We start from the raw sequence: 23,688 nt of genomic DNA on the forward strand, positions 1-23,688 counted from the left end.
ATCAATAAAAATTTCTTAACCATAATAAAAAAATAATTATTACTAATAAAATTAACAAATTCGTCTATCCGCAAATTAAAAATAAAATTGAATAATCAATATACAAATAACTAAGAAGCTAACTTTGGATTGGATGAGCCAGAGTACTTTATTATTATTATTAAACAACATTTGGGGTCGCGATGTAAGTACAGAGAGGAGCAGAGGTTATGGAAGCGAAGACGGGCATGAGAGTGAGGCTGGATGGGGCAAATGGTTTAAGGGCTTGTGGCTGTGATTAATTTGAATCAGTGAATAGCTGAGAGGGTGTGCGACTACCATCCGCCAGTACACCATTCAGCCTCACATCAGCCAAACTCAAACTCGGCTCGGAATACTCTAAACTGCAGAATGCCGGCTCTTAGACTCCGACTATGGAGAATGTAGACGGTTGGTCTTGGCTCGGTTTATTATACTATATTATATTCTGTCATGTCGGATGGGAGGAAGCTGGAAGAACATGGATCCCAGTTCGAGGACGATCGAGGGAAGGAATACATCCCCCAACAAAACCGCAACAGGAATCAAGGGCAGCTCGCTCCGAATCCCACAACTTTCTGCGGGACCTCCACTCTGTACTTCATACTTTTTTTTTTATTTTAACTCAGTATTATATTTTATAAATTAATGAAATTGTAATTTTAAAACAGAGCTAGCAGATGGTTCGAGATTTATAAATAAACCTGTGAAATCAATTGACGCGCGACAGATGTCTTGAATAATTGAGCACACGCTCAAAATATCATCCGATGCCTCTTTCATTTATAATTATATTAGTAATATTATTTTATAACGTATTGACAAAATATAATGTCAATTTATAAGTATATACGAAAAATTCATTGCTCTTTAAGTATAACCTGGAACACGAGAGTCCAGCTCACGCTAGTTAATGCAAACTATGATTTTATTTTAACGGGGATAGCCACTGTGAGGATCGAAAAAATAGGTGATTTTCGGGAATTTTTTTGACTGGGATAATAAAGGAATTTGGGAATCGGGTTTTTTTTTTTGTTTTATAAAGTATACATTGAAGATCATCCTCCTAAATTTTGATTAAAAAATATCATGTTTTTACTAAGTTATAAGCATTTCTGTGGAGCACCAAAAAAATTTCCCCACCACGGTGGGATCTCCAACTCAAAAACGGATTATCTGAAACATAAAAACCAAACTGCGTTGTAATCTTCATGCATGTGGTTATCTTTCCACGTAAGGGATTTTGAAAATTTGGATTTAAAAAAAATGGTGACATACATTTTTTCATTTTTTTTTTTTCATTTTTTTAGATTCAAACAGCCCTAAAAAATCTTAGAAATCAATATTTTCAAAATCTCCTACGTGCAACTATAGCTACTGAATAGACGAATACGGAAAAAAAAAGTTGCAAATCGGTTCATATTTATGCAAATTACAGATCCCACCAGTTCAAAAAAAGTACACAGAAAAAAAGGTTCACTTGAGCCAAGAAAATATTTTTCTTCCTAGTTATTTTCTTGAGCGAAAAAAAAAAATTTTTTTTGACACAAGAAATTTCACTTATTCCAACAAAATTGATTCTCTTGGTTTAAGAAATACGTATCTAAATCCAAGAAAAGTTATTTAAGTCAAGAAAATCTTATTGTTTTCAGAAAATTCAGTCTCTTGCTCCAAAAAATGATATATAAAGATAGAAGTAAATTTTCATTAATATTTTTATTAATTAACATGTCAAATGGGAAGATTAAATAATATTGAATCATTTTTTTTCATTCAATATGTACACGGAGAGAAAATATGGAAATCATTCCTATAATTTCAATGAAATGTTTTCCTATACCATTTTAGGAGCGATTACTTAAATTATGGGAATGGTTTCTATAATTATAGGAACGATACCTATAATTATAACTGTAATATCGGCATGATTCCCATAATATATAGGAATGGTTTCTGTAATATTATAGGAACCATTCCTATAATATTATGGGAACCATTCCCATAATATTATAGTGATGATGCCTAATAATATTGAGATATTTATCATTACAACTCAAATTATTTGTGACTTCGATGACCACTTTGAATTATTTAAAGTTATTAGTAAGTTCGATAATTTTACTTGCTTCCCAATAACATCATTTGAAATATGAAAAATAAGTAATATTGTTCACATAAATAATAAAAGTTACACACCCAAAAGGTTGATTTAATAAATATTCAACGTATGTATTGTAAATAAATAATTTAGTTTAAAAATAAAATGAAATTGTAAAAATAAACAATGAATTTCCATATCTACTTTGCTCCTCTAATTGTATAGTGAGAAAATCTCCCTTTTATTAGAGAAACTTTAGAATTGCTACAATATTTTTCAATATTATCTAACACAATAATAACTGAGTTGGAATAAACAATTTAAGATTAAATACACACGTGAATAAAAATTATGAAAAAGAAATTTTTTCACTCTAATGAAAGATCGATTTTTATTTACAAAAAAAAATTTATTAGCAAAAAAATATATAATAGTTACTTTATATTTTTGATGTGATTGCTTCATTATTATGAACATAAACATTTTTCTATTATTATGTGCATCATTCCCATAATATTATAGGAATCATTCCTATAATAATATAGGGACCATTCCTATAATATTATAGGAACCATTCCCATAATATATTGAAGCTATTCCATTATTGTATAGGAATGTTTCCAATAAACTATGAGTATGGTTCCTATAATAAGCATAGGATTGATACCTATAATGATCATTTTATTGTAGGAACCATTCCCATAATTTTTGGAAGGGTTCCTATAAATTTCTTTCCGTGTATTTGCATGTTAAAATAATATAAAAAAGGTATCAAATATTCAAGAGAAAAATATTCTTAAGGTTAGAAAATTTTTTTCTCAGCTGAAGTAGGTGGCGCTGCTTCCTTGAAGTATCTAAAAATGTTGATCAAATATAAAAATTTATTGTATTTATGATAATTTGAATTAAAAAAAAATTACTTCCACCAAGAATAGAATTTCAAGAAAAATTTTTACTTCGGCCAACACAACTTCGGTCTTCCTTCCGGCACCCGAAAATTTTCTTGAGCCAAGAATTTTGTTCTCCAGTCAAGAAATTTTTCTTTCTGTGTAGTTTCGAGAAAAACGCGTTTTCGTTGGAGCGCCGCGCGTGCAATTATGATCATTTGACCCGCTGTCACAAAACTTACTATAACTCGAAAAATATTCGGAATTTTCATATGAAACTCTAGATACATATTTTCAAATGTATAAATTTTGATTCAATAAAAAAAATTTTTTTTTTTTTTGAAATTTCACAGTGGCTATCCTCCTTAATTTTAAAACTTCCGTTCGGCTTAATAAATTTTTAGTAACATCATTTGAGAATCTAAGAGTCGAGAAAAAAATTATAAAGTTATCCAATTAACCAGTTCACCTTAAGATCTTACTCACCTTTTAATTAATATATACTAAAAACTTCGGTAACTGGTTTATCCGAGATTTAAACTAGTGTCGAAAGTCATTACTATATCTTCTTTAAAATTTACTTATTTATAAAATAGATATTGCGCGTTCTACTGAAAAATTTTATCAAAAAAAAAATAATATTTTAGCTTAAAAAATTAATCAGAAAATACTTGAGAAGAAAATTCATATTCATTTTAACGCCTTCTGATAATTAAAAAAGAAACTTTTAAAGTTTCAGTGAATAAATGTAAAAAATTTTAATAAACCTGACCCAGTTACAAATGAAAAAATAAAAATAATCTAAACTAAAACGACGGGGTTCTTTGACTGCTCATATACATTAACTGATGTATCCATGTAGTTTATCGTGGGGCGCAAAAAGGAGTACCAAGCAAAAAGGAGCTCAGGGGGATGAAGTGGGCACCGACGACCGGCAATTACTCGCGTTTAGTTACGTTTTTCCAGACGAATGCCCTCTCTCAGATACATGAACACACTCGTAGCGCTCAGCTCTCGTTTAGTTTATTCCGACTTAACTATCCAAACTTACTAGCACTACACACACCACAGTAAATAATTATTACTTGATACGCCTCTGCTCGGTTTATTCACCACACACCAAACACACGCTCTGACAAAGTCGCTTTCAAATTCATTTATCGCTACCCCAATCGGATACAACCTCGCGTCGCAACTCGATCACACTGTCTCTTTATCTTCCAATTTTTTATTATCTCAAAGCTCAAAGCCTAATTATCAATTATTAATAATTAAAAATGAAATATTTTGGATAAATTCCTGAGAAGAGGTCAGAGTTTTTGATGAAAAAATAAACACCGACTATTAACTGGGGTTATGGGAATAAAATGCGAGCGGAGTTAAACAAATATAAATCCGAGGAATAAATCTCGTGTTTCATTACTTCGACTCTCTGTTTTGAAAACAATATTTCTCTAATTTTTTTACGACTGTCATTATCATTATAGACTTTGTATTTAATATTATATTATATATGTACGTATATAGTTAAATGGTTAATAGAGGAATTATGAAGCTCGAGTTTAAATTAAGGGAGTTAATTTAAGCTTAACGAATGCTCGTAAAACTTTCAAGTCGCATCATTCAAACAACCAATGGATTATCATTCGTAGAATAATATTTTCATTTCCCGGTTCACCGAATAATATATGACATAAATAACTAGACCAACAAGTTGTAACTTGTGGTTTTTATAGTTTATTTTATTTTTTAATTGATACTTGAGTTGTACATTTTTCAAATGATTTTAAATTATAATAAATTAAACCTGCAATTAAATTAAAAATAAAAAGTTTAGAAAATCCAAAAGTGCACGACTCATAATGCTTATTTAATTATGAAATATTAATAAAATAAAATATGTGAAAAAAATATATAAAACAGCTAAAATAGCATGATAATGTACACAATATATATAGATCTGCAGACTTCTGGCTTTTGTTTTATTTTATTAATTGTAGATAAACGACACTGAATTACCTAGGCATTCGCATTCGGTGACTTACAATTCTTCCAAAGAAGGAAAATTTTTTGACCTATTTTGATATTTTTTTCCGTTTCTATTGCACTAAATTAATTTTTTAAAAGTGTCAAATTAATCTCCATTGATTTATCTTGACGATAGTATGCAAAATATCTTCATTCCGTGAATTAACAAGACTATAATAATGAAAATAGTGGCCGAAATGAAGCGAAAAAAATTTTTCGATCGTAAAGCATTCTCTGATGCTTCGCATCATGAGTTGTGCATAAAACCACTTTTGAAGTGTAGGAATTTGATAGAAAATAAAAATTTTTATTAAAAATATAATTTTTAGCAACTGTACACGGAAAGAACAAGATGACACTAGATATTATTCCAGATTATACTTAGTGATATCTGTAATGAAAAAAATTTCAGATAGTAGCTAAAAAAATCCAGATTATACTGCGTGCTCAGTAAAAAATTTTGTGTCAATGCGTCAAAAAATTTTGTGTTAAAAATTTTTATGTTAAATATTTAACACTTTTTTGTGTTAATTTAACACTTTTCTGTGTTAATTTAACACAATAAATGTTAAATTTACACATAAAAGTATTAAATATTTAACACAAAATTTTTTGACGCAATGACGCAAAATTTTTTACTGTGTGATATCTGGATTATACTCATTGTCATCTGGATTATACTCATTGAAATCTGGATTATACTAGTTACTATCTGAAATTTTTTCTCACTCAGTATAATCTGGGATGATTGATATCCAGTGTCATCTTGTTCTTTCCGGGTGTAAGGAATAAATTTAAAAATTGTAAACAACTAAAAATTTTTATAAAATAAAATTTTAAATATTGAATTTTAAATAAATTTAAAAAATTTACTTTTTAAATTTTATTTTTAATTAAAATTGGCTCTAAAAATTTGTTCTTTTTCTTTTAAAAAAATGAGCCAAGAAATTATTATTAATGAAATCATATGCAAGCTGGGGAAAAGATAAAAAAAAAACAATTAATTGAGATGTTAATTAAATTATTTATTTATTTATTTTAAAAAACGTCTACATTATACATTAACAGAAGGGATTAAAAAATGGCTGATAATATTATAGTGTTGTGAGTCCGATAATGGTCGCCTTGGCATGTTACGACGAGGCGGTCTCCCGTGGTCACATCAGTCTCCAGGCATGCGAACCCTCCAATGTCCAAGAGTCTCGATATCCATATCCACATCCACACATCCAAACACTTACTTATATTACATTAGCAGTGTGCAGAGCAGAGACCAAGACTAAACTCATAAATGTATAACTATTATGCGAGTAGAGAGAAAGGAAAAGGACCAAGTAAAGACAAGGTAGTGAGTATGGACAACACAACCACCAACCAAGTACAAGAAGTAACAGCGAGTGTAGAATATAGAAGGTTTTATATCGCGAGTTTAAGAGTCACGAGCTCTAGGCGAGCCAATCAAGGTCTCGGGATCCATGTGTGTGATGGATTGTTATTGTATTGTATACGTAATACGTAATATGCAATGCGTTATTGCAGTCCGAGTGTATACACAATAATTGTATATCATATTTTAAATTATGGATCTGTTTTTTATGTTTTTATTGTTGATATGACATGCGAGCGTGAGCTTTATTGTTTCTTGCTGGAGGTATAAATTCTGATATGATAAAAATTAAATTTCTTTAGCGTTGATTCTTGTAGAAAATTTTTGACTCGCAGATTTTGGGTCTGAAATTTCTCAATGACTCTATTTTAGTCATTAGTAATTTTTTTTGCTAGGATAAAAAAATTATTCATCTTAAAAAAAAAATTCTTTTTTTATTAATTTTTTTTTCTCTATCTTTTTATGGCTGCCCAATTTTAAAACACAGTAACTGCAAAATTTTTATACCTGATTTTTTTTAGTATTGCTCCATACATTTTTTATATCTTTTAGACCTTAATTTGAGGTATTTTTTCTTAAAAATATTTATATTCGAATATTTTCTATTCATAAATCAAATTTTTTATCAATTTTTGGCGCGCAAATTTTTATTTAATAAGAAAAATTTTTAAAAATCTTAGAATTATCAGTTACTGCGTTTTGAAATTGCGCAGCCGTTTATAAAAAAATAATTAATCAACTTAAACTATTTTCTTTTTTTTTTTTATTAAAGGGTCTAAGCAATTATTTATCAAGAATTAAATATTTATCAAGCTTTACCAATCTTTTTATTAAATGTTATTTTCATGGAAAAAATTAATTAAAACGTTTTAGAAATAATTTTTGTCATTTTGGTGATTTTTGTTAAATTAACAAAAATTTTATTTATTTATTTAATTTCAAGTGATTTTTAAAAATACGTCTTTGATTCACTGTCGTAGAGTGGAGAGAGTTTTATGTATAAATTGATAAAAAGTCACATTAATTATGATGCTGAAAATGTTAAAATATAAGATTTCAAACTTTTGCAACGCTTCTGAATAATAGATAATCAGCAAAAAATCATATAAATAATTATTTATTTTGTTTAATAATTCAACGATTTAATATTATAAATAATCCATTAACAGTTAATAAAGCTTATTAAATTCCAATAAATTATTTTTTTTGAAATGAGGACATATTAATTAATTAATTAATTAATCAGACTAATCAAATTAATTAAATAAATTACTTTATATTTAAGTTCTCGTCCATATTTTAAAATAATTAAATGATCAGATCTTGGGAATTTGGACAATAAATGAACATGTTAAATTATATGAATTGCAACGTTTCGCTGATTTATTTCAGCTTCATCAGGCAAACTAAAAATAAAAATTATTTTTAGTTAATACAAATAATTGACATATACAACAAAATAAAATATAAATAACAATAATTACTCTTATGGTTAACATCCTTGTCTCATTTTTACAAAGTCAATAGATGTAATAGAGTAAAGCAGCATATTCATAATCTCAATAAGAGTAATTATTGTTATTTTTATTTTATTTTGTTGTATATGGACTCTGTTATGCAATAGTGTGTTAAGTACATAGGATTTCCATAGCACTTAACACATTAATGCATAATAGTGTCCATATGTCAATTATTTGTATTAACTAAAAATAATTTTTATTTTTAGTTTGCCTGATGAAGCTGAGATAAATCAGCGAAACGTTGCAATTCCTATAATTTAACATCTTCATTTATTGTCTAAATTCCCAAGATCTAATCATTTAACTAAATTAATTTATATTCTCTTCTTAGAATCCTGATAAATTTCACCGAATATACACTGATAGAAGGATTTAGTACGGAGTACTAAACTGATTTAGTAACAAAATTTTTATTCATTTATTTGGGAGAAACAAATATTTTGTACCCATCAATAATATTTGTTACAGTTTAATAATTAATTTCTTTATATGAACAAAGCCTTATTACATGGAAATAAATATTTAGTTCCACCAAATAATATTTAGTAACAGGTACTAAATATTTCTTTGGCAAGTATTGTCGGTAGATGGCTATGCTTTAATTCCAATGTTTATGTAATACATAACCTATTTACTAACTTAGATTATTTTATTCAGCTCGATTTTGGGAGATTTATTAAACCTTTAAAAACACATACTCCCAATAAATGTCTTCTATTGCACGCCTCATAGCGCGAAGCGCGTGAGGTTGTGCTTTATACTCGACTCGTCAAGATCAAGCAATTTTGTGATCTTTAAATGCCTCTATCACAACCATATTACACTTATTCAATAATATAAGTAGATGTACACCGAAAAACACTTTAACCATCTTAATTAAACCATCTTTTATTTTCTAAAATCATTTCATGTTGCTATTTTGAAAAAAAAAAACGTTTTGAAAAAAATTTTACGTGGACGTCCGGATGTCACCCCATTTTGGATGTACCAACGATTACTCCCAAACAAATTGATATTTCAAGACCGGACCTTTTTTATTAGTTTAAGAATTCGATGAACTGGGTCCGTATTTCATATCAGTGGCCTAGTATACATATTTTTTTTTTAATTGAATTTTTATTAAAATTCACTGCGATACAACCGTAAAAGCCAAACAAACGCTGATATTTAAAAAAAAGAAATTTAGAAATTACTTAATTATATTTTTTTTTTAATCAATTACAAAATTAATTTTTTTCTTAAAAAATGAATGAGAGTTATGAGGCGTGCACTTTTGGATTTTCCAAACTTTTTATGTCTTTTCTCAGTGGAGTTTAGTTTACATTTTTTAATTTATCTATTATTGATATATTAAAAACTTGTTTAATTTTAAATTTTATAAATGTCTCAAACAAAAAAATATAATTTAATGAGATTCTTTTCTTTATAATACCTTATATTTTTACTTAAAATTATTTTTTCTAATTATTTTTATTTATTTTAAGTTAAAAAGTTAGGTTACACGCTGAAATAAGCTAAAAAACTAATTTCTTTGATACCAATAAACGATTTATTGAGTACCAATAAATCATTTGTTAAATACTACTAAATATTTATTTGGTGGAACTAAATGGGCTTTAATAAACGATTTAGTACCTATTACTAAATATTTGGTAATGAAAGGTTTGTTAATAAATCATTTAGTATCTGTTACTAAATCTTATTAAATAGAACTAAATTTTTCTATCAGTGTACTATAATATTTTTTGCAAATCTATAAAATGTGAAATTCTTTTTCTTTCATTTCTTTCGAATTTATAAACTATATATTTTTTTTTATATTGTAATTTTATGGATGTATATTACCGATTGGCGTTTTCTAAATAAATAAATTAATATTGAATCATATCCGAACGTTTTTTAAGGGCTTCGTTGAACTGAACCATTTGTTGTCTCTTAACTAGTAACATTGATTTAGCTCGGTAAGCGTTATTCGTGGTCTTAATAAAAAAAATTAACTGAGCTCGTCAATTTAATAGTTCTACGAAGTAAACTCGTATAACTCAACCGGAAAGCTTCAAATGGTACCAAGTCATTCTAAAGATAATTTTCATAGACCCGTGAATTGTCTAATATTTTAGTTAAACATTTGCTGACAATTTAAGTTCCTGCTAAAAATACAACAATAAATTCTAAAAATAAAAAACATGTCCTGGTAAAAAAAAATTATCGCCTTTTGAAATCACAATTTATTTAGAGTTAGTATAAATATATTTACATATTGTTATTCTATTCGTTAAGAATATATCAAGACTAATATTGTACGAGTAGAGGAACGTGTACGACTTCCAGCCGCGATCGCACAATGATGTAAAAAGCTCCAAGTCCTTTAATAGATTAGAATCGGTCTCGGCAATGCAAATTGTTCAATTAACGCTCGCTTCCAACACAGAGTCTACTCCTCAAATACTTTCGACTATAATATACCCTAAAAAAAAAATATTTATATAAAGTCGCTGTCGTGCATTTCGCCAAGACACCCGGAATAATTCATAAGCTCATTAAAATATATTTTATTTTTTTTATTAACTAACGGAGTTTGCTAGAAAAAAATTTATATTTGTGTATTAAAAAAGAGTAACTGCTTCCACTCGTATCAGCTCATTTCGAGGATCGATACCGAAGGAGGGAGGAGGGTGGGGTTGGCCTTTTGGCTACCGTACGCAAGGGTCGAGGATATAAGGATAGAAAAGAAAGCAAGTGGTTTTTATAGCCAGTAAAGGACATAACTGCCGAGGGTTTCAAATCATCTACTACTTTCACTACTCTACTCTACTTTAGTACTCTACTTGGTACCCTACTCGGCCAGAGTGTCCCTAATATACGTCATCCGTTAACGGCTCACTTTCTTATAACTTGTAATGCTAGTCCTATTCACTATCCGCTTCTTTTCTTGCTTTATCAATTAACGAAAATTTTAATTTGAAAACTCGGTGAATTATTTCTTTAACTTGAAAGTATGAACTCATCAAAAAATTTTTCTGTATGAGCTAACATGGCCGACTTTTATATCAGGTTTTATCAAGTCTGATCTAGTCATATATGACCGTACGATGCTACTTTTTATTATTAAAATACAAATTTTTTTTGCCAAAAAGTTTTATATATTTTGTAAAAAGGTTTTGCAGTTATTAAAGGGGATAGCCACTGTGAAATATCAAAAAATCAATTTTTTTATTTAATTTAAGTTTATACATTCAAAAATATGTACCTAGAGTTTTATATGAAAATTTCGAATTTTTTTCGAGTTATAGTCATTTTTGTGACAGTGTGTCAAATCACCATTGCACGCGCGGTGCTCCGACAAAAACGCGTTTTTCTCGAAAATAATTTTTTTGATTAGGTGGGATCTATAATTTTCATAAATATGAACCGATTTGCACACAGAAAAAAAATGTTCTTGAATCAAGTTAGGTACCGGCGGGTAATAAGGCTTAGCTACACTGATAGAAGGATTTCTTAGTATTTAAGAAGATTTCTTTGTATTTAAGAAATCATTTTTTAGTATTTAAAAAATATTTCTTAATATTTAAGAAATATATATATTTCTTAGTATTTAGGAAATATTTCTTAAATACAAAGAAATATTTTTTAAATACTAAGAAATGATGTTTAAGAAATGATTTCTTAAATACAAAGAAATCTTCTTAAGTGTTAAGAAATCCTTCTATCAGTGTAAGGGAGATTTTGAAAAAAATCGAAAATATTGCATTTAATTATTGAAATGTAACGTTAATTTTTATATTAATACATTAGCTACAAAATATAATGAAGTAATGGTAATTTTCACCATAAACAAACACAAAATTGAATTTTTTCAAAAACCTTACGAATAGGCCTTATTTTACTACGGTAGGGTAATAAGGCCTGCGGGTTAAACATACTGGAAATAGTTATACGAAAATCAATAAAATTGGTATTATAGATCAATCATCACTTAAATTTAGCAACAATACTTCTTAAGATGTTGATAAAAATTAGAACAATGATTTTAAATTATTAAATATAAAATTATAAAAAATGTTTACCATTTACTCAAACCGTTTTTTAGGAATTTTTCCGCGCTACTTTAGCATATGACGGATGATGAAATATAGAAGACAGGGAACATTGTATCGGGACTCTATAAACTTGTAGCGGCATTTCTATGCTAGACGCTTCTACTAGAGAAGCCTTTAGCGGAAGCGGTTTTTTTTAATAGCATTTCTATCACTTAGGCCTTATTACCCGCGAGTACCTTATATAATTTTGAAGAACTTCATCTTTTTGATTTGAGTAAAATAATTCTTAAACTAAGAGATTTTTATTTAGTTTAAGTAAATTTTACTTGATTCAAGAATTTTTCGTCTTGATTCAAGACAATTACCCTCTTAAAAATTATTTTCTCGGTTCAAGAATTTTCCTCTCGAATCAAGTTAATTTTTTTTTCAGTGCAACTTTTTTTCCGTATTCGTCTATTTAGTAACTATAGTTGCACGTAGGGGATTTTAAAAATTTTGATCTTTAAGATTTTTTAAGACTGTTAGAATCCAAAAAAATGACAAAAAAAAATTTATGTCGCCATTTTTTTAAAATCCAAATTTTTAAAATACCCTACGTAAAACGATAACCATATGCATGCAGATTACAATGCAGTTTGGATTTTGTTTTAGATAATCGGTTCTTGAGTTAGAGATCCCACCGTGGTGGGGGAAATTTTTTTGGTGCTCCACAAAAATGCTTATAACTTAGCAACAACATAATATTTTTTATTCAAAATTTAGGAGAATGATCTTCAATGTATACTTTATAAAACAAAAAAAAACCCGATCCCCAAATTCCTTTATTATCCCAGTCAAAAAAATTCCCGAAAATCACCTATTTTAGAGATTCTCACAGTGGCTATTCCCCTTAAAATAATTTAATGAGTAAAAATTATGTTAGTGGTTGATTACATTTAAAATTAATGATAGATAACGCTTTAAAACAGTAAGAAATTTTTTTTTAATTAAAAATATATTTATTGATTATTCATAAGTACATATATATTTAAACATACTCTGTACAGTTCATATACTTTATTTATGTTATTTATATTTCCTGGCCATATTGGCTTTAGCTTATATTAAATATTTTTTTTTTTTTTATTTCATTTTAATGATGAAGGTTACAGTAATTTTTCATAATATAATTTAGGAGCAGTAAAAAATTATATTCAGTTTAGAACTTAGTATTCTGAATTTAACTTTCTAACAATGAGATAATTTAGCGGCTATGCGCCATCTGTTGGAAATTTTCAACACTATTTTTGTTAAAAAAATTATAATTAGCCATATCAGGTTGTTTTATGAAATTTTCAGTGATAAAATTCTACTAACAAAAGTTTTAATCGAATTTTCCTTGAAAAGTTTTTTCTGATAAGTTTTATTTCATCATCAAGACACATAAAAAAGTGATATATTAAAACCTCAGACTAAAGCAAAAAATTTTAGCTCGAAAAGTAAATATTGAAATTCTATTTCTAAAAACTCCTTCTCAGGTTTCTTCCCAAGTATTAAAAACAATTTCAGGAATTACTTATCGTTACAAAGGGACATGAATATGGATGTAGGTGTAGCAGCGCACAGTAAAGACACATTAAGAAACATAGAACTGCATGCTGCACATCAGTGTCGCATTTATTCTTCTCGGTTCGTTTTTCTGGTGTTACTGGCTCGCGTTTAGTGCCTCAGCGCTTTTAAAAAACGTCTTTCAGCCGCTTTTTTTGTCGCGAAACGACGTATGATTTTTATTTATATTTACTGGCGTGAGCTAGCGACGGTCATGCATAACCGAAGCAGTAGAAAATCATGAAAAAGGTGCTCGGAGCAAAGAGACATGAGTGTGCGAGAATGAGAAGTTGCAATTACACAATTTGCCAATATAACTTTACTTCTCTTCTCTTTTAAATGTATGTGTATATTTATATACACTTCTGCATGTACTCTACTTGTGACCATGTTGTAAAAACGAAGAGAATAAGAAGGAACGGGTTAACGCAGAGGTGTCGGTTTACAAAACCAACACCGAAAAACCTTTGCTCTGCGTAACGAATCTCTCTCACGAGGAGTATTTCATTAGTGACCTCGCTAAGCTCATTATCAACTCCTATTATTTATAGTTTTATTGTCTGGAGCTTTTTTAATTACTTCTTTATTAATTTATCTAAAAAATTCTTGTGGCTTGTTAATATTTGAACCTTTTGGATTTTGATAAAATATTTTATAAATTTTGCGGTATAATTCTTGATTTTTTTTTAATGGCTTTCAAGTTTTTAATTACTAAATCATTTTTTAACTTCCCGCTACGAAAATCGAAGATTTTCAAAAATCGGGAAGTTATTGTTTTCAGCCCGTTTTGCAAAAATCGAGTTTTCATCAGATCTCGACGTTTGAAGGTCACAGGAAGCTTCCCTAACTATCCCCGCGAGGTTGTCACGGCGTCTGTATGTATGTGTGTATGTGTGTGTGTGTGAAAGTATGTGAACCGCTTATAACTTTTGAACGGCTTGACCGATTTCATCGCGGTTGATGCCATTCGAAAGGACTTGACCAAACTTAGATTTTGAAAACTATTTGGACCGATTCAGATCAATAGATTTTGAGAAATCTTCAAAAAACTGAAAAAAAAAATTTTTTCAAATGTGGTTTTTTTGGAATAACTTTTAAACGGCTTAATAGTTCAATTCCAAAAACTAATCAGCTCTTAACCTCAAAAAACCACGTCGATCGCCACCAGTCCGGTCAAAATCGGTTGATTCATTCGAGAGATATCGTGAACGAAAGAAAACCGAAAAAAGTGTTTTTTCGGAATAACTCCAAAATTCCTAGCGCGATCAATTCAAAATTTGAGATTCTTTGTGAGGCTTGAAAAACTGCGTCGAATGCTTCTAACCGCGTAAAAATCGGTTTATTCATTCAAAAGTTATTGTGGTTTAAAAATTCAAAAAATAGTGTCTTATCAAATCTCTATCAGACTTTTGAGCTCGAAGAGCTTTAAAGGATAGGAAAGCAATCTCTTTGAGCTCGGAGACCTCAAAATAACCCATAAATTGTATTTTTGAGCTCGAAGAGCTCAAAAACGTCATTGGTGCAATTTTAAGCGCCTAAGTATGAAATTAGCGGGAAGTTGCAGGGATGACCTTCAGGGTCAACCGTTTTCCTAATTTTTTTTGGATCGATTTATGTATTATTTTGAGCTCTCCGAGCTTGGAGAGATAGCTTTTCTATGTTTCTTCGAGCTCAAAAGTCTAAAAATTATACTATCTCATCAAAAACGATCTGAAAAGAAATGTTATGTGAACTTATGCAAAATTATGTAAAGTTATGTGAAGTTATGTGGAAAACACTTGAACGAATTGATTGAAATTATGTGAAGTTATCTCTTGAATGAATCGACTGAAATTATGTGAAATTATGTGAAATTATGTGAAGTTATGTGCAGAATACACTTTTCGGTTTTCTTTCGTTCATGATATCTCTTAAACGAACTGGCTGAAATTATGTGAAATTATGTGAAGTTATGTGCAGGAAACACTTTTCGGTTTTCTTTCGTTTATGATTTCTCTTGAACGAATCGACTGAAATTATGTGAAATTATGTGAAATTATGTGAAGTTATGTGCAGGAAACACTTCGGTTTTCTTTCGTTCATGATATCTCTTGAACAAACTGACTGAAATTATGTGAAATTATGTGAAGTTATGTGCAGAAAACACTTTTCGGTTTTCTTTCGTTTATGATATCTCTTGAACGAATTGACTGCACTGATAGAAGGATTTATTTGTATTAAATAATATTTGTTAATAGCTAACAAATCATTTATTAGACACCATTTTTTAATGTTAAATAAATATTTCTTAGTATTCAAAATGATTTGTTTGTATTCAATAAATCTGATATTCATTTATTAAGTATTAATAAATCTTTTTAAATACTAAGAAATATTTGTTAAGGCCTAACAAATGGCTTCTAATAAATGATTTGTTAAATATTAACAAATCTTTTTAACTATAAACAAATCTATTAGTGTGAAGTTATTTGAAATTAAATTCTATGTCAAAAGTATAGAAAGACTATCTCTTTGAGCTTGGAGAGCTCAAAATAAGACATAAGTTGTTTTTTTGAGCTCGAAGAGCAATTATTAGTGCAATTTTAAGCGCCTAGGTATGTAAGTGGCGGGAAGTTGCAGGGATGGCCTTTAGGGTCAACCGTTTGTCTAATTTTTTTTTTTATTTTATTAACTGTTAAATAATATTTATTAATTGTTAATAAATATTTGCTTAGACTTTTTAATAAAAAATGAATATTAAAATTAAATTTTGAGAAAATTCCATTAGTTTAAACTCATTAATTATTTTCTTATAAGAATATGGAGAAAATAAAATGTGTAATAAAATATTGATTGCAATAAATTATGGGATTATTTATTTATATAATCTATATTATTTAGACAATAACCAAAATATTGTGGCTAGTGTATTTATATAACAAAATGGGTTTTGACCTGGAGTTGTGCTTTTTCATGGTTTCATATCATTCTCACCAATAGTTAATTTATGATTATAAGTATTTAGGCTGCATTCGAAAATGCTCTATATATTTCTAGATACATAATTAAGAAATTACCGTGTATCTTGTAAACTATTGACATTTTTTAAGATATAAGCCCATCCCGATATTACGCTCATCAAGACTTTTCATTTAAGTACCCACATCATTTTTTCATATATACATATATATCACATTTATGTATACATGAAAAATATATCAAAGTGCATGTGGGTACTCAAATGAAAGCTCTTGATGAGTGTAACATCGGGATGAGCTTATATCTTTAAAAACGTCAATATATAGTTAAGAAAGTACAGTGCAATTTAACATAATTAAGAAACGACCTTGTATCTTGTGAACTATTGACATTATTAAAGATATAGGCTCATTCCGATGTTACACTCATCGAGACCTTCAATTTGAGTACCCACATCTATTTTTCATATATTTATAGGGGAAGGACGGGCAAAACGGATATGTTAATTTAAAAATGAAATAACAAATATATATTATAATCATATCCATTCTTAACTTTGGCTAATAATTTTTGGGTAATTGAAGTTTATAATTAAAGTAAAATAAAAATAATAACAAAGAAATTCTTCTTCGAAATTAAAAAGTCAACATTATCCGTTTTGCCCTACCACGGGCGGGCAAAATGAATACTCAGGTCGCGTAAAACGAATACTGATTGGAAAATACATTTCAATCAAAACAATCGTCGCAAAAATATCAACCGCGTCCTGAATATGAAGAAAAAATCAAATCTGCATCGTCCTTAACAACATTAAACTAAGTACTGTATACTTACGATTTAAAATTTTTTTTCCTAAATTTCAATATTTATAAAAAATTCCCATAAGTATGCAAAACCAATGCTTTATCGATAACGGTAAGTGTAGTTACATAATAGATTGATAGATTGCTGTCTAAAATATTTCTATCGACCGACCAGAGATTTAAAACGATTATTCATTTTACCCGCCCCTCTCCGTCTTGCCCGTCCGTCCCCTATATATTATATATATGTATATATGAAAAATATATCAAAAATGCATGTGGGTACTCAAATTGAAGGCCTTGATGAGTGTAACATCGTGATGAGCTTATATCTTTAAAAACGTCAATAGTTAAGAAAGTACAGGGCATTTTAACAAATATCTTGTGAACTATTGACATTTTTAAAGATCTAAGCTCATCCCGACATTACACTTACCGAGACCTTTCATTTGAGTACCCACATCAATTTTTCATATATTTATATATATGTTTATATGAAAAATATAGGAAAAAATGATGAAGGTACTCAAATGAAAGCTCTTGATGAGTGTAACATCGTGATGAGCTTATATCTATAAAAACGTTAATATTTAAGAAAGTACAGGGCATTTTAACAAATATCTTATGAACTATTGACATTTTTAAAGATATAGGCTCATTCCGATGTTACACTCATCGAGACCTTTTATTTGAGTACCCACATCAATTTTTCATATATTTATATTTATTATATATATGTATATATGAAAAATATATCAAAATGCATGTGGGTACTCAAATGAAAGGTCTCGATGAGTGTAATGTCGGGATGAGCTTATATCTTTAAAAACGTCAATAATTAAAAAAGTACAGTGCAATTTAACAAAAGTCATTATTTAATAAAGCAAAATTTTATTTATTTATAGTTCACAAGTTACAGCAGTCACATAATGACTACAAGATTGCTAGTTATGGAATTATTTATTTATAAATATCTTCACATCATACCTTAAGACATTAGGAAATTACCTTAAGACATTAAGAAATTAAATATCTACTAAATGTCGAAAAAGATTTAATTATATTTTATAAAAATCAATCTATTAATAGTTAATAATATAGGTCGACGATAATTTCAATTTTTGTATCAATTATAAAAGCTTCAAATTAAAATTTCCTCAAAAAAAAAACTGAACTGAATAAAACTGGATATTTATTTGATATAAATTAAAAAAAAAATTTTTTCTCTCACGATTGCCAGTTAATAGCTTCTACCAATTTTCTATCCCATGTAGAACAATCAATTACATCATTATTTATCAACAAAATAAAAAAGGTAATTTAATTAAAATGTCATTATCACAATCTCGTAAATTTGCTGTAGATATGTGGACAATAAATAAACAGACGTTTGATAATAGTTTCAAAAGAGAAAACTCATTAACAATTGTCAATAAGTGAACATGCATATTGAATACTCACACGGTGGTCAGTGTAAGCCCGTCGCGAATCATTGATCGTGGATCTGACCGTGGACGAGGAAGCGAGAGGAAGAGAGAGAAGGAAAATTGAAGCGAAAGAAAAAGAGGAGAGAACTAGCAGAAGGTATAGAAGCGCGCCGTGAGTTGTAAATATAATTGGACGCGCTTCTGGGCTGCGCGACTGCACAAGTTCACCATCAACCATCATGATCACACTCACCTTTATATAACTATACGTAATATTACACCCACAGCCCACAGCCCACTATATTTAAAATATACGCAAGTTTAGTAACTCGTCTTATTGCTAACTCGCATGCAATCTTAAGCTCAAATTATCAACATCAATATTGAACCCTTGAAACTAAAATATACATAATGAGACAATTCTTTGTTTTTCTTTGTTCTTTCCTTAAATTTATGCCGAGCAGTGATAAAAATAAATTGTCGGGCAACGACCTCAACACTTGCTTGTAAATGCATTTTATAATTGCATTGATACGCCTAGTCCAGTTTTTAATGTAAATTTGAGCTGGAGATCAGAGATGTTCAAAATAAGTGATAAAAACAGGGTGGAGCTGGTCTGCGCTCCCCAGGATGCGCGAAGCTTAAATACTCATAAGATTATTTGAGTGATTATGTAGTGATTGAATCTTTACTGCCAGCTGTGCATGCTTACATTCACATTCTTATTCTCATTTGTTTATGTTTAATGACCAATCTAATTCTGAGAATAATAAAGTTAGACCAGAGGATATTATTGCTCGTTTGTTCAATTGGATGGTTGATCAGATATTCATTTAAATAGAAATGATGTGACCGATTTCACGACTCTTTATATATTAAGCTCTTAAAATTCCTACACAGAAAAAAAATTTTTCTTGAATCAAGTATACACTGAGAAAAAAAATACTTTTATTGAGAAAATTTTATTGATACAAGAATTCATGTTCTTGAAAATTTTCAAGAATATATATTCTTAGCTCAGAACTTCCCCTATGAAAAAAAAATATAAAAAAAAATATATTTTTAAATATATAAAAAATATATTTTAAATATATTAAAAATCTATAAAAAATATATAAATTATATATATTAAATATATTTTTGATAACTAACTTTTGGCCGATTTTCATATATATTTTATATATTTCAAATATATTTTAGATATATTCAAAATATATTTTTTTTATATTTTTAGCTATCTATTTTTTATGTTTTTTAAAATGTATCTTGAATATATCTAAAATATATTTAAAATATATAAAATATATATGAAAATCGGCCAAAAGTTAGTTTTCAAAAATATATTTAATATATATAATTTATATATTTCTTATAGATTTTTAATATATTTAAAATATATTTTTTATATATTTAAAAATATATTTTTTTTTATATTTTTTTTTCATGGGGGCTTGTTAAATTGATTGAAATAATTCTTACTTAATTTAAATAAAGCTATTCTCTTGTTTATCTATTATCCCAAAGATAAATATTAATGCTCTTCTCTTCAGAAATTAATAAATAATTAATAATATTAATTAATAATAATAGAATATTTGATCGTCATCGAATTTCTTGAAACAAGAAATTGTTAATTGAGTAAAATTATTTTTTACCCATGAAAAGTATTTTTTTTCTCAGTGCATAATTTTGAAAAACTTTATATTCTTGATTTGAGTAAATTTAACTTGATTAAAGAATTTTTTGTCTTAATTCAAGACAATTATCCTCTTCAAAATTATATTCTTGGTTCAAGAATTTTTCTCTTGAATCAAGTTAATTTTTTTTTCAGTGTAGAAATTTAGGGTGTTTTTAATTTTCTTATTTATTTATTTATCTAATTTGAAAAATATTTTTATCTGTTTATTTTTTATATATTTTAAATTAATTTTAAATACAGTTCAAATCTACAAAATATAAAACAAAATTAGCCAAAAGTCGGCTATTAAAAAAATTACTTTTATACAGTAATAAAAAAATTAACTTGATTAAAAAAAAAATTTTGAACTTAAAAAATTAGAATTTAATTCGATTAAGTCAATAAATTTTTTTCGGTTTAAATTTTACTAATTAAATAATTTTTCTCTTCGGTTAAAAATTATCTAACTCTTCAAAATAATTTTCTTGGTTCAGAATTTTTTATTTTAATTAATTTAATTTTTTATTATTAATTTATTTTCTAAACATTCTTTACATAAATTATTTCTATCAAGCCTAAAAAAATCCGAAAAAATTAGACTTTAATCAAGAAAGATATAAATATCAACTAAATAAAAATTTACTACACTGATAGAAGGATTTGTTAATATTTAACAAATCATTTATTAGAGGCCACTTTTATTAGAGTCCTCAACAAATATTTCTTAGTATTTAAAAAGATTTATTAATATTTAATAAATGAATATCAGATTTATTAAATACAAACAAATCATTTTAAATACTAAGAAATATTTATTTAAATCTAAAAAGTGGTCTCTAATAAATAATTTGTTAAATATTAACAAATATTTTTAACTATAAACAAATCCTTCTATCAGTGTAACTCCGACTAATTCCAAGTCTGAGAAAATATTGATTAAAAAATAACAATGAAAACATGAGTGACGTCTTTAGTAAACAAATGACAGTCCAATATTTTCCGTAGTTTTCATCAGAGGGTGAATATATTTATTTAAATATAAAAAGATCTTGCGCAGAGAAGTTGCCAGTACCTGCGGGGAGCAAGTCGAGCACGCCCAGAACTCGACGAATAGAACGAGTAGCGAGGACCGAGAAGCAAGTACGCGGTAGCAGAGTAGCTGAGAGTCAAGGGGTGTATGTACCGAGGTATACGTCGGTCTTACTATTACGTTTGGCTCTACCACGTACGATACACCTCAGCTAAGAACCGTCGAGTCGATAGTCGTCGCTCTGAAAACGAGCTGAGCCGCAAGAACATTCATGTGCTATAAGAGACCTCCGCTTGCCTTATCAAGTCTGAATTCAATCAAGATCAAGATAAAAAGTGAAAAGTTAAGTGAACATTAGCAAGTGATCTGACAATTATAATAATCGGACACTGAATATTCATCATTATAATAGTCGGAGGGGAAGTTCTGGCCCAAAGTAAGTCAAGAGAGGAGAAGTTGTGAAAATAAGTGCGGAGTAAATTGAGAATCAAGAGTAGGAGTCACTGAAGATCACGACATACGACAAGTACACCAACGCGAAGAGGATAACGAGAAGTTTTATTCCCGAGAGAAGGAGGGGGAACTTGTAGCTGGCAGGAAGGGGAAGAGGAAGGGTTGCCAGCTCTAAGCGGACTCACGATCACTGGAGTAGAGGTAGAGGTAGATCTCACCGGAGGTTAGGTGGAGGTGGTGGAAAGTGTCTAGGTGGGAAGTAGAAGGGAAGAGACGGCTAAGCTCGCGTTTAAGGGAGGGTGGGTGGTGGATCCGCGGAGCGCTGTCGCGGGACTAGACTCCCGAACGGAGGACAGAGGACTGAGGCGACTTAAGAGTCCTCTTCTATCCTATAATAGCTCAGATAATTTTTACTTCAATGATTTTTTTATCAATTTAATTAATCTTGTGATCTTTATAATTGAACTGGAGGTGCGAGAAGTGAAATTTTTATGGCTCGGTCAAAGATCAAAGTAGTTAATAGTGAGCATATTTGAAACAGAGTTTGTTGTTAGCGATGAGATCTAAATCTGTGGCGAGGAAACTTGGTCAGGGTAAGTCAATTTATTTTTTTGTTTATTTAAAAAGGGGGTCGTTAGGATTTTTATTTTTTTAATTGAGGGAAATGAGGATGAGACACGCGTGGATGGGCGCGGACGAGCAGGAGGCGGAGCAGCGCCCGCGCATTCTCATCCGCGGCCAAGTAATTTGTTAATACAGAGTAACTAAAAGCTGCCAGATAGAAGATAGAAAAGTTAGTTATATATTTGTACGTACGTATGAATTGGTGAAGATTGAGGATTAGAAATTTATTTTTTTTTTGGTTAGATTTAGACTTTACGGGAGTTTGTTGAGTTATGTTAATGAAAGACAGTGCAAGTGTGGGTGTACATTTTACGCGATATTGGAGTAGAGCTGTCTTGTCTCGGCGCATCACGCGAGTTACTGCTCAACTCGAATCACTAGTCACGCCCCTCACGGTAAACCGCTACTTTATTATTTTTATTCAATTCAATTTTTTTTTATTTTTCTGTGGTAAAAAAATTTACGCGTTTTTAGAGGTAAAATTTTGAAGAATTTTTTTGGGTTTAATTGAGCTTGAGAATATTTTGAACAATTAAAATTTACATTTTTTTTGTTAAATAATTTTTTTTAAATAAAAAAAAATTTACGCGATTTTAGAGGTAAAATTTTGAAAATTATTCTGTGGGATTTGTTTGAGTTTAATTGAACTTGAGAATTTTTTGAACAATTCAAATTTACATTTTTTTTATTAAATAACTTTTTTTTAAATAAAAAAAAATTTACGCAACTTTAGAGGTAAAATTTTGAAAATTATTTTGAAGAATTTGTTGCGGTTTAATTGAGCTTGAGAATTTTTTGAACAATTAAAATTTACATTTTTTTTGTTAAATAATTTTCTTAATTAAAGATTTTTTTTTTTAATAAATTTATCTATCAGTGAAAATTAATAGAAGAATTTTTTGATATTTAATAAACTTTATTAACTACTAATTTATGATTTTTTAATGTTTGATGATTTACTAAATATTTATTAATAGTAAATTAATAATATAAATAAAAATTAAGTGTGAAATTTCTATTTAAATATTTTTTATAATTAAAAGAATTTGAATATATAGAAAAATTTCAGTAAATAAAGTAAAATAATTTTTTTTTTATTAAAAAAAAAAAACAAATAAAACAATTAATGAAAAATGAAAATTATATGGAT

At 28.5% G+C, this 23,688-nt stretch overlaps 1 protein-coding gene across 4 annotated transcripts in view; it reads left to right on the forward strand.

Annotated features, from left to right (window-relative positions):
- The window catches only part of LOC123272549 (histone-lysine N-methyltransferase MECOM-like), a 149,364-nt gene that overhangs the window by 12,878 nt on the left and 112,798 nt on the right, over positions 1–23,688 (forward strand). The window contains exon 1 of one of the 4 annotated variants that reach the window (XM_044739416.1): positions 21,542–22,507. The exons of 2 other annotated variants lie outside the window; for them this stretch is intronic. In XM_044739416.1, the coding sequence (XP_044595351.1) occupies positions 22,471–22,507 (37 nt within the window). In that variant the 5' untranslated portion in view covers positions 21,542–22,470. Of the gene's footprint in view, positions 1–21,541; positions 22,508–22,721; positions 22,934–23,688 lie in introns of those variants that run through there. One more of the 4 variants, XM_044739417.1, reaches the window with a different exon arrangement.

The sequence above is a fragment of the Cotesia glomerata genome, linkage group LG10, assembly GCF_020080835.1.
Source record: "Cotesia glomerata isolate CgM1 linkage group LG10, MPM_Cglom_v2.3, whole genome shotgun sequence".
Lineage (NCBI taxonomy): Eukaryota > Metazoa > Arthropoda > Insecta > Hymenoptera > Braconidae > Cotesia > Cotesia glomerata.